General features: G+C 39.8%; 2 protein-coding genes across 3 annotated transcripts in view; one reads left to right on the top strand and one right to left on the bottom strand.

The window, feature by feature from the left end:
- Nucleotides 1–176: 176 nt before the first annotated feature.
- On the bottom strand, nucleotides 177–2,440 carry LOC115800932 (claudin-10-like). Its single transcript, XM_030758557.1, has 5 exons — nucleotides 2,091–2,440; nucleotides 1,229–1,390; nucleotides 1,072–1,153; nucleotides 879–983; nucleotides 177–757 (listed from the first exon to the last, which is right to left on the bottom strand). Exons 1-5 carry the CDS (start codon nucleotides 2,299–2,301, stop codon nucleotides 601–603), a joined length of 717 nt encoding a protein of 238 aa, XP_030614417.1. The 5' UTR covers nucleotides 2,302–2,440; the 3' UTR covers nucleotides 177–600.
- Nucleotides 2,441–6,560: 4,120 nt separating this feature from the next.
- LOC115800930 (multidrug resistance-associated protein 4-like) overlaps nucleotides 6,561–12,414 on the top strand; it is a 39,084-nt gene continuing 33,230 nt past the window's right edge. The window contains exons 1-5 of one of the 2 annotated variants that reach the window (XM_030758556.1): nucleotides 6,561–6,768; nucleotides 7,241–7,351; nucleotides 11,752–11,872; nucleotides 11,969–12,193; nucleotides 12,277–12,366. In XM_030758556.1, the coding sequence (XP_030614416.1) occupies nucleotides 6,695–6,768; nucleotides 7,241–7,351; nucleotides 11,752–11,872; nucleotides 11,969–12,193; nucleotides 12,277–12,366 (621 nt within the window). In that variant the 5' untranslated portion in view covers nucleotides 6,561–6,694. The remainder of the gene's footprint in view (nucleotides 6,769–7,240; nucleotides 7,352–11,751; nucleotides 11,873–11,968; nucleotides 12,194–12,276; nucleotides 12,367–12,414) is intronic. The other variant, XM_030758555.1, reaches the window with a different exon arrangement.

The raw sequence follows: 12,414 nt of genomic DNA on the forward strand, positions 1-12,414 counted from the left end.
CTGCAACTTACTTTTATTTACTTTAACACATTTTAACTCAACAGTGTTGCATGCTAAGGAACCAAGAATGCTCTTCATTCAATCCACATTTCACCATGTTTTTTTGTACCCTCTTCAAGTTTGCACATTACAAAAGTAGTTAATGGTGATGTCACATTCAACAAGATAAAATGGGTTCCTGACATTGTCATTGCAGGTTAACAACACAGATAGGTTACATGCAGTTACAACCGACAAAACCAACGACAAAACCAACTTTGTACAAAGAAAATAGAGCACACTCATGGCCATATGAAGCTACAAAAATAAAAATGAGACAAGCATTTAATCAGGAAGCCCCATTTGGGGTCAGATGTTTTGGATTTGCTGATTTACCCAGGTTCAGAGAGTAAACTGTGTCATGAAGCCTTAAATCCACCTTGAAGAAGCACAAATATTTAAAAGTGAATTCCTGGTGAGATATGAATCAATATCAGTAGGTTCCGCTGTTGTGTAACTGATACCACAAAGTTACATAGAGCGTGCTGTATCTTTTTTAATTAGCATATCTTCTAAGACTCACCGGTTGCTTTAACTAAACATGTTTTGCATTCACATTTGTCACACATATACATTTTTATCAAAGTGCTGCATCCTGGAGGAGCTGCTGTGGGCTGGAGTCGGCCTCGGGTTTACAGGCTTTGCCTGCCCTTTTGGGTAGGAGGAGATGTGAGAATGTGAGACGGCGCTTCTGTAGATATAGTTTGCCTCTCTTTTGCTGTAAAGCGAAAGACACAGCTTCATCTTTGCATGCCAAACACCAACATGATTCAACAAATAGAGGCCTAGAAAATTGTGCTCATGTATAATGTCTAATGTATAGCGTTGCTCACACTAACCTATTGGTAAAAGAACCTGCAATTGAGAAGCACAGCATGGTTCCTCCGAGAATACAGAGGACAGATCCTGCCCAGCCGATAAAGAGAGCAGCTCCCAGCTCGTACCTAGAGACAAACAGTAATACTTAATAGTAATCTTTCTTAATTGGTCAAGCCACATTAAAACACTCTATAGGGCAAACATGCTCCTCACTTTTGTTCCACAAAAAATGGATCAAAAAACTCTGATGTTATCCGGTGTGCATAGAGGGAGTACGCTGTGAGTGAGCACAGGCCTGTAAAAAAAGGGGGACAGAAATTAAATTAAATTGATGGGAGTGCTCTTACTCAAACAGTTCATCTGTACTTACCACTAAGAATGAAATTCACACCAGCAAAACAGGCAATTCTTGCTTTGTTTTTGTCAGATCCTCCAATTTTGGTGCATTTCATTCCCACAAGGGCAAATATGGATCCAAAAAACCCCAGACAGACAGCAGAAATCATGAGTCCCCTGCAAACTTGGATGTAACCTACAGGCATAAAACAGAAATCTTACTTCTTAAATGCAGTCACAGCATTCTTCGTTGCTCTGCTTCCGTTTGGTGGCCCAGACCACAAGGTCAGTGCGCTGCTGACCTTGTGGTCAACTTAATGCATAAAGTAGGCAAAACAATTTTTTATGAATAACCTTAGGTGGTTTTTGGTACCCTGTGTTGGTGTGGTTGCTGTGTTAGTTTGGAAAAAAAATGCCATTGAAATGTAGTTTTGAGGCAAGCATTACCTTGGCAGTTAAACCCTGAAACTAGTCAGCCGTGATCAAAACTGCCCGAGGTTCCCAATAAATCTCCTTTATGGTTTTCAAGCTCTGAGAACTAAGGCTAAACATTTACATATTAGGAAGTAAATGAGTTGTTCACTGGAAACTGGCATCAGTCTGATATAGCAATGAGCTTCAACTTGAATTTTCAAATATAATTTAGAGATAAAAAGAACTGAGGTTTAGCTGTTTTAAGAGCCCAGGACATTGAGAAAAAAATCAATGCTGAACATAGAAAATTAGATTAAAAGAACATTTGCAACACTCTTGAGATGTTACCATATGCTATGGGATTGAGAATTAAACACATACATACACACACACCCAAACTGAACAGGAGGTTTAAAGTAGTCCAGATACTGGCACAGTCCAAGATAAATCATACATTATAACAAGAACAGAAAAGAGCTGACCATCCAGTGCCAGCATCGAGGGAAAGTCTTTGCAGTCGGAGACTCCTGTTGAATCGGTGACACAGGTCTTCCACAGATTCGACCAGTAGGTAGCTGTGGTAATGACCGTTCCATCATTTGAAGACACTTTCCAGTAGTCAGTTGGCAAAGTAGAAGACACCAGGACCCACCCTGAGGTACATAAAATAAAGCCAACAATCTCCTGAAACATGCTGCTCCTAACGTCGTGAAGACTCCACTCCACTCTATACTGCGGCTGGTAATTAAATTTGTGGGACCTGAAATTGATTAATGGCTCCCTGGCCGGTAAGACTTGTTAAAAAATTTAGCTAGGCTCTCGGCACTATTAGGTTCAGTGGCTAGGTTGTGATTATAGTTAATGTGTAGTGGACTGTTATATTCAGAAGGGAGGAGTTTGGCCTTAAACTTCAACAGGTGGCCAGTGGTCCTTTATAGCATTTTCCCCCCACTCTCACAGTACATGTCACTGTGACTCACGGTCCCACTGATGGTGACTGAAAGTCCTGAACAGTTGAAATGTGATGATCTCACAAAAGGGGGTTAAAATTAAAGCTTAGCTCACATACACTTGCACAGTGTCTGGGTAGCTTTTTATATGTGTGTATTTTATGTGGTTTGCAGAGGATATCAAGACCAGTATTTAAATAGTTTTGTTAATAAGTAAAAGTAGTGATATCATAGTGGAAAAATGACATCTTTAAAGCAGGATTTTTTGCACAAAGTAAATGAACTTTGAACCAAACACATAATATTGTTTTCTGAATGACATAAAATATTAATGAATTAATTAACATATGATGAGTTAATCACAGCTGTCTAACCATTTAGGCCAAATAAAAAATGAATATTTATATATATACACACACCAAGCAAGACCCCAGGTGCAGGCTGTGCAGAGATGCTCCTGAGACGGTCCAGCACATAACAGCAGGGTGCAAGATGGTACCAGGCAGCGCCAACCGGACATAGTAGCGGTGAACAAGACGAGTGATAGATGTAGCAATACCAAGCAATAGGAATATCAGGAAGCTCGAGAAATACCAAGGGCTAAGAGAGGATGTAGAAGGTGAAGGTAACAGTGGTCCCCGTGGTAATCGAAACACAGTGACCCCCAAACTGGGGGAGTGGCTCCAGTAGATTCCAGGAACGACGTCCGAGATCTTTGTCCAGAAATGCGCAGTCCTTGGAACAGCTAGGATACTGTGCAGGACCCTCAAGCTCCCAGGCCTCTGGTAGAGGACCCGAGCTTGAAGGACAGAGACCGCCCGCAGGGCGAGTGGGGAATTTGTATATAGTAATATTTATTTTAAAGATGGTCACACTTATTGTATAGATGTCTATTTAAATCATATATCATATACTTCTTCATAGGGTCAAAATAGCAGCATTTAGTTAACTTATTAACAACATGTCATTCACTCTAATGTCAGAAATGTGTTTATAGAAGATAAATAAAAAGAGGATCAGGGTGCAAACGAGGGGAATTCATGCCTGACAACAAATTCATTCAACGTTTAGTATGTGAATTAGAGCTCCACCTGGTGGCTGTACTCTAAAGTATCTCCTACAATCAGACTGAGCTCTGAGCACTTTGTCAACCAGTTGTTAAAAATATTAATGGAAATAAGTAAATAGGAATCTGATGAAATTAAATGGCAGCCTTTCCTAAAATGCTATTGTACTGTTACATTTCATGTCATGAAAATAAAACAAGAAACAAAGAGAACAAAATGGAGGAAAACTATGAAAAAGATTTCAAAGTGCTCTATTTACCGTATCCAGAATGTGTTAAAGGGTTAAACTGTGAACTGTGAACATCATGAAAAGATCACAAAGACCAAAAAAAAAAACCTGTCAGATAAAAATGCCCATTTGCTGAGTGGAAGGGAAAGAGAAGACCACAACGTGACTTTAGAGGAGCTACAGGAGGGTTTATTGGATTTACACAATTTACATGAAAGCTTAGATGAGAACTTATCAGAAAATGTTGACTTTTAAAGCAAGCAAAGCAACCTCCAGATAAGCATGAGCCATTTTTTAATTAAGTGCAGTAATGTGTAGTAAACAAAGCAAAACAAAACAAAACAAAAAAAGCATGAAACAAAGGATTAGATTCATTTAGTCGGTTATGTCTATGGATGGATTCAACTTAAATCTATTTTATGTGTATTTTTGCTTCCAATTGTTATCTAACATCTCACTGCAAATACATAAAATGTGACAGCATTTTCACAAAATAATATAATTTGATTTGGGGGTGATTTTGGAGCTATGCAATAATTGTATGTCTTACTGGCCTGTTAGTGCTTACATGCCTTTGGTTACGTCCCCTTTACCTGGACTCCAGAAACACTTGGTTTGACATTCCCAACAACAAAGATGACACATTTGCTGCAGGTAACGCATCATCTATAATCTGTGACTGAAATGCATATTGTCAAATGAATTGATTATTTGTGAGCTTATTTTTCAGTGCACAGTTTTGTTTTGTGTTTTAATTTGCATGAAAAACGCAGATAAGCACTCAGACACTGTGTGACGTAATCCTCAAAGACAGGTCCTGAATACGAAATGCTTCCATGAAAAAGAAAACAATTAAAAGTACATATTTAACAATATTTCATTGTAAAATAAACTCCAAATACTTTTTAGCTTTTAAAGAATTTTGGCGGCTGTGAGCTAGATCTGCCGACACATTCATTTCAGCAGCTCCACTCTATTCATACCTTATACTGTAATATAAATTTGCAACATAAAAAGCACATCATCAGTATAACTCATGTGTAATTTAACTATGTGGACACGTGTTTCATGGAGATTATTAAGACAAGGCATCTCGCTTGCACATCTAAGGATGAGGATGAGAGTGAGGGAGTTTCATTTTTTTTCTTTGTTTGTCCATGTTTTCAACCAAAAACAATGTCAAGTATCATATTAACATAAAAAGTAATAAAAGAGTAATCAGTAATCCTAAAAAATGGGAGACAAAGTGACAAAATCCAGTTTTTGGTTCATCTATTTCTGCACATATGTATTCAGCCACAAATGTCTAATGATCTGTCAGCTGATGTTAACATGTATGTTGTTTGTCATGTTCCCTGGTTTCACTCAAGAGACGTGTGTCAGGCTATATCTAAAACAGAAAAAGAAGAATAAAGTGACTTGCATTAATTCTTACACTCATCTATACTAAATCAACCTGTTGATTAGCAGTTTATGTAGAATAAAAGTTGCAGGTGAATCTGTTTAAGTCTGCTCTATGACTTAATTCAGGCACAAAGCCACTCCAAGTCATGGTGAGATTCAGATTAAAGCTTTCCTCTGGAAGTCAGATGAGCCATGATAACAATAGTCAGGACAAAATTGTGCCCACTGTTGCATTTTTATCAGCTGTTACCATCCTGCTTTCATTAAGTTATAATGGGAAGCCTGATGGAAGTACAGACTGCATATTATAAATAAATACACTTAAAATATCAAATAAAAGCACAAATTTTACATTTCTATGACAGAGTTTTTAATTCTATTTTTATTGGTAATACAGTGACTTAGCTGCATTTTACTGCATGTTTCAGGTGCTGAAGGTGGAGCTTGTTTTGACTACTTTATATGCAGGTGTGGTCTAGTGGAGGCCACCCATTTCCAAATGATTACCAGATAAATAAGAGGGGCTGTAAAAGGATCCATGGAACTGTGGGGAGGGGGGGGGGGGGGACCATACACTTTTTCCCCTATCTTTGTTTTTGTTTTGAAATAGAGCTATTTTGATAAAATGGTAAATTGTCTGCTTTTCTGCTCTATTTGAGCACTCAGAGGGCTTTCTTGCTGCAAGCCTCATTCACACAAGCACCTTCGGTGCCTAAGTGCTTTTAACACATCATTCACATGCTCTGATAGCTGGCAACTCACGGTTCGGTAACTTGCCCAAGGATATTTGGCCATGGAGACTGAAAGAGCTGGGGGTCAAACCACCACAGTCTCCTGAGCCACAGTCACCATGAGAACTTTGTAGTGGAAATCACTGTAGTATCACTGTAATTCACTGTAGTAACTACTAACGTCCTAAAGAGTCTGTATTTTGTAGCTTGTCACATGTCAAAAAAAGTGGAGTTCATATTTTACAAACTTATCTGGGAAATTATTACAAAAATATGCCATATCAAATGGCAAAAAAAATTGGCAGCAGCAAAACAAAAGTAGCTGCGACTGTCAAATAAGTATAACTATGCCATGTGTACTCATTATTTACTACAATATACAGGTACAAAATGACACCAGCCCCTCTTGGGAGCTATAATAGACACCTATGAGTTTCAGACAGGGAGCGGCCTTATAATAGAGACTTGTATCAGCCAATCCGCATGCGGTGGGCGGGGCCACGCAACGTCCACGCTCATTGCAGCCAAGCCGTCTGACGGGCACCTGAGATAATCCAGTGTTGGACGTCGGTAGGTGCAGGATTGTCACTATTCGGATTCTGTCCCTGCTGTTCAGTCAGTGTTTCCACTTCTGAGTATTTATCGATACCATTCTGCCACACAGCCCGCAGAGACAGTCTCCAGGTTGCTTTTACTGTTGGGGCCATGGAACCTCTGCGGAAGGTGGCGAAGGATAATCCGTCGGCTTCAGCTAATCTTCTCTCCAAGATTTTCTTCTGGTAAGAAAAACGACCTCAGTGACAGCTTTCTGTGACATTAACTGAGTGAAGAGCTCTCCTCTCTGACAGTTTTTGACCACCCAAAGAAGGCCTGTCCCTGGGTGTGACAGCAGGGCCAATAAACCACACTGTGACCAGATGACGTTTATTACAGTAGTTTTAAAAATGAGAGTTATTCTAGAGCAGAATGCAGTTAAAGTATTGATAAAAGCATGAAAGGCAAAGTTTAATAAAGCAGAATGAGTGATTTGAGTGATCTTTATATGAATCATTTTACTTACATCATGTTTGATTTGTGCTATTTATATGTGGTTGTTTAAACTAGGACAATATCTGTGTATTTAAAAGCATAAATGTGGTGTGGTGAGAAAAGTACGGTATTTACTTATGACTTAAGGTGGAATAAAACAAAAATAATATCTAAAAATTGCACAAATTAACTTTAAATTGCTTTTGTTTACTTTTTCTTCAGTTGGCTAAATCCCTTATTCAGAATCGGGTACAAGAGGAAGCTGGATGAGGATGACATGTACCAAGTTCTCCCCGAGGATGCATCTGACAGACTCGGAGAGGAACTGCAGAGGTGTCTTTTGTTCGTTTAGTTTGATTGTAATCAAGGTTTCTGTCTCTAGTTCAGGTTTTTCTTATAAACTCAAACTACCAGTTGTTTCACATAGTAATAAATGCATTTTTACAGTCATTCCACTGAAGCTCAACCTACACTGAGTACAGTCTCACATTCTAATAAATTCAGACACAATAATAATCTGGACTTTTCAGCAATTCCCACTTTCGTATCAAAGTGTTACAACACAGGAGCACAAAACTTGCATTCAGATTTATCACCGTTGTTGGTTTATTCACTATCATTGTCTCATGTGACATTTTATTACGTAGCAGAAAAGGTTGTTCTACTGTGCTTTTCCTTTCTGAACAACACTTTCCATAGTGGGCTTTGCAACCATTGCAGCTGCAGCCTTTGTGGCCTGCCAGCACCAGCTAGGCCCTTGTCACCTGCTTACCTTGACGTATCCACTTCCCTCATTGTGTTCACTTTCATTTTAGAGTTTTTCAAGAGCACAGACACAAACCATCTCCAAAATGTCAGCTCAAAACTGTAAAAATATTCATCTAGTTGTAACACTTGTTAAGACTTTTTTTTCCAGATGCATGACTACCACTAATGCCAGCATTTGGCATTCAAGGCCTTCCTCATTTCTAGTACTCTAAACTACTATATGTTGCACTCAGAGTTGTACATTCACAAGAAGACGCGGGCATATCATAATAACACCCTTTTTCATTGCGCAAAGGCCCATATCTGTAGAGGCACATGAATGTCTCTGCCATGGCATAGACATCTCATGTGCAGGGGGAGAGACTGTCTGCTTTGATGAAGTTTGGCATCAGAGGTGACACTGTGTTTGGAGCTGAGCCCATCTATATATAGATGATATTTCTCAAACTTGTATGAGGGCAGGGTATAACCCCACACTGATCTTACTTAGTTCACTAGCTACCACTATCAAGAGACCTCTGACTTGATGCAAGTCTCTGTGTATGTATATATACAAATCTTGCAAGTGTTAAAGCTCTATCTGACTCTGAACAAGGCTGCATTGTTGGGGCATGCATGGCAGGACCTTCAGTCACAAAGACTGCGCTACTGCCAAGCGTTTAACTAAAGATCTGTGAGAATGATGTGAGTAAATAGGTCTGGAAATTGTGGTTGACAGCAGTTACTTGAAGACCGTGGTGCTCAAGCATTAGTGTGATACATAAGGTAAAACAGCCTGGAGGGGGAAGGGTAAATCAGTGCAAAGTTTAAATGATGACCTTATACCATCCTGATGGGGATGGTCTTTTCCAGGATGATCATCCATGGTGCTCAAGGGGTCAGTGATCAGTTTGATGAGTATGAAAATGATGCACAGTCACCAGATCTCACCTCAATTAAATTTATTTTAAACCTTGAAACATGAAGTGAGGCCTGTAGCTATAGTTTCTCTTCAGCATATATTTTGGAAGAATGATGTTTCAACCCCTTTCATCATTAGGGTCTCAGAAACTTGTAATAATACTAAGATACAGTGCTTAACAAATTAGACCACAACTCAATGTAAGGTTTATGTCACAGCTGCCCTAAATTAACAGTTCTGGTAATTACCAAAATAATTTTATTTTTCTATAATAGTTAATCCACCAGTATGGACAAGCTCTTTAATTTAATAAAATTTTCAGTGCTAAAATATAATTATTGTTGTTATCCATGAGTTTTCAAATTTTTACAAAAAATCAGAAAAAATAGTAAACCACATTATTATCATTTTTTTTATTAAGATGCCAAATCTACTTACATTTACTTACATTCATGAGCAGAAAAAATAGTTTTAGTGCCTGAATATTATGCTTGATTAATTTTTGACTTTTCAGAAAAGTCTAGTGTGCCAGCTGAACTTTGGGTATAAAAATGTGAATTCAGTTTATTTGCCTAATAAATAACGATATAATTTTTAGTTTTACACAAGTTTTTGACATATTTCTAAAATATTTGTGTTTTCTTGTTTTTGTGACAGGTGGTCTAATAAATTTGCTAAGGACTGTACATGGTACCTTTTGTGGTGTTACATTGCCTTTTACATTACAGTCAAGTACTTTATGAAGTACTCAGTCTAAGTGAGCTTGCCTTTATGCAAAACAAACCAAAGATCAGTGGGTAAGGAGTTTGGTCTCATGTGGGAGTTTGAGAAGTTGTGCTATCTATATAGGTGGGCTCACCTCCAAGCACAATGCCACCCCTAATGCCAAACAGTGTCACAGGGGGAAGTCTCTTTGGCTGCTGCATATAATGTTCTAGGCTAGGGTACTAGTAGTAAGTTGGGTACTGAACTCAAAGCTTCACTTTAACATTATCTTTCACTCAAACTGGCAATGACTACAAACCCTGATGTGGCACGGCTGTCAAGACTGACCTCTTTGATTTAAATATGAGACACCTGATGTCAGTGGACATTTGTGCTTGTCATGCAACCAAAGCAAATTCTTAGCAAGTAAAAGCAAGACACAGTTTTGAAAATACAAAACCACTTTACTAGAAAGAGCCAGCAAGACTGGTCAGAAGGGGGTTTGCGTTTCTCTCTTTGATAAAATTTGAAAAGAAACTAAACATCAGTAGGGAAATGGGCCAGACAAGGTAAGGAGGTCATAAGGACCTTGTTGGCAGGTCACCAAGGCTACATTCACAATGGCTGTGAAACAGTGAATTATTGAAGTCTGTGGGGGTTGTTTGGAGATGATAAGAATAATTTAACAAGACATGATGATGGTGGATTAACCCACAGCTGGATTCATGACCTTTCTATCCATCCATCCATCCATCCATCCATCCATCCATCCATCCATCCATCCATCCATCCATCCATCCATCCATCCATCCATCCGTTTTCTTCTGCTTATCTGAGGCTGGGTCGCTGGGGCAGCAGCCTAAGCAGAGAAGCCCAGACCTCCCCCTTCCCAGGCCAGCTGAGAGATATAATCTCTCCAGTGTGTCCTGGGTCTGCCCCAGGGCCTCCTCCTGGTGGGACATGCCCAGAACACCTCTCCCAAGAGGCACCCAGGAGGCATCCTAGTCAGACGCCTGAACCACCTCAACTGGCTCCTTTCAATGTGGAGGAGCAGCGTCTCTACTTTAAGCCCCTCCCAAATGGCTGTACTCCTGACCCTATATCTAAGGGAGAGGCCAGCCACCCTTTGGAGGAAGCTCATTTCTGCTGCTTGTATTCACAGTCTCATTCTTTCGGTCACTACCCAAAGCTCGTGACCATAGGTGAGGGTAGGGATGTGGATTTACTGGAAATTCAACAGCTTCACCTTCACGCTTAGCTCCCTCTTTACCATGACAGGCCGGTGCAGCATCCGCATCACTGCATATGCAGCCCCAATCCATCTGTCAAGCTCCCACTCCCTTCTCCCATCACTCATGAACAAGACCCCGAGATACTGACGCACTCGGCTGTGAATCATTCCACTGTGAGCTGGAGGCCACCACCTGATGAAGCCAACAGGATCACATCATCATCATCATCATCATCCATGCATTTATTACTTCTAGGCTGGATTATTGCAATTCATTATTATCAGGCTGTCCTAAAAGCTCCCTGAAAAGCCTTCAGCTGATCCAAAATGCTGCAGCTAGAGTACTGACAGGGACTAGAAAGAGAGAGCATATTTCTCCCATATTGGCTTCCCTTCATTGGCTCCCTGTTAAATATAGAATAGAATTTAAAATTCTTTTCCTCACATACAAGGTCTTGAATAATCAGGCCCCATCTGATCTTATAGACCTTATAGTACCGTATCACCCCAATAGAGCACTTTGCTCTCAGACTTTGCATGCTTACTTGTGGTTCCTATGATAATTAAGAGTAGAATGGGAGGAAGAGCCTTCAGCTTTCAGGCCCCTCTTCTGTGGAACCAGCTCCCAATTTGGATTTGGGAGACAGACACTCTCTGTATTTTTAAGATTAGGCTTAAAACTTTCCTTTATGATAAAGCTTATAGTTAGGGCTGGATCAGGTGACCCTGAACCATCCCTTAGTTATGCTGCAATAGGCCTTTCCCATGATGCACTGAGTGTTTCTTCTTATTCACCTCTTTTTACTCTGTTTATACTCCACTCTGCATTTAATCATTAGTTAAATGATTAAATGCATTAGTCTCTAGCTCTCTTCCACAGCACGTCTTTTGTCCTGTCTCTCCCCTCAGCCCCGGTCATGGTAGATGACTGCCCCTCCCTGAGCCTGGTTCTGTCAGTTTTTCCTTCCCACTGTCACCAAATTGGATTGTGATTTTTAAAAAGATTCCTTCACAAGATTTTATTCATGGGACTCACCAACAGTGAATTGCTGTATTACTGGCTACAAAAAGCTTCCTGATCAGGAGTTTTAATTGCTTTTCTTTTTAATTATTTTACACATTTCAAAGGTACTGGAATCAAGAAATTCAACAGGCAGCAAATGATCTACGGACACCTAAACTTACCAAGGCCCTCATTGAGTGCTACTGGAAATCATACTTGCTCATTGGATCATACATCTTTATAGAGGTACAGTACAGTAAGTGCACACATCTACAGCAAGAAGTCTAGCTTTAATGTGTAAATTACACCTACATATCTGTTTTATGTTCCCTTTACTATCAGGAAGTTATCAAAGTCATTCAGCCAATCCTTCTTGGGAAGCTGATTGAGTACTTTGAGAGCTATGACCCAGCTAACTCAGCTGCAGTCTGTGAGGCTTACATTTATGCTGCAGGCATCTCACTGTCCACCATCAGCCTGGCTGTCCTTCATCATCTGTATTTCTACCATGTCCAACGAGCTGGGATGAAGATGCGTGTGGCGATGTGCCACATGATCTATCGGAAGGTGAGTCATCATATGTCTGTGAATAAATGTTATCCTTTGAATTCTGCCGTGTTAAATTGATTTCATACCTTTCTTGTCCACAGGCTCTTTGTCTTAACAGCTCAGCACTGGCCAAAACAACTACGGGACAGATTGTGAACCTCTTATCCAATGATGTCAACAAATTTGATGAGGTGAATGAAAGTATCTACAGTCAGTTTCCAGTTAAACTCTTACCTTCC

The sequence above is a fragment of the Archocentrus centrarchus genome, chromosome 21 (genome assembly GCF_007364275.1).
Source record: "Archocentrus centrarchus isolate MPI-CPG fArcCen1 chromosome 21, fArcCen1, whole genome shotgun sequence".
Classification (NCBI taxonomy): domain Eukaryota; kingdom Metazoa; phylum Chordata; class Actinopteri; order Cichliformes; family Cichlidae; genus Archocentrus; species Archocentrus centrarchus.

Coding starts and splice junctions, on each gene's coding strand:
- LOC115800932 (XM_030758557.1), bottom strand. CDS start 2,301: ATGTTTCAGGAGATTGTTGGCTTTATTTTATGTACCTCAGGGTGGGTC. Junction 984..1,071: donor CCATTTTTTGTGGAACAAAA/GTGAGGAGCATG, acceptor GTTTGTCTCTAG/GTACGAGCTGGGAGCTGCTC. Junction 758..878: donor GCAGGTTCTTTTACCAATAG/GTTAGTGTGAGC, acceptor TTCGCTTTACAG/CAAAAGAGAGGCAAACTATA.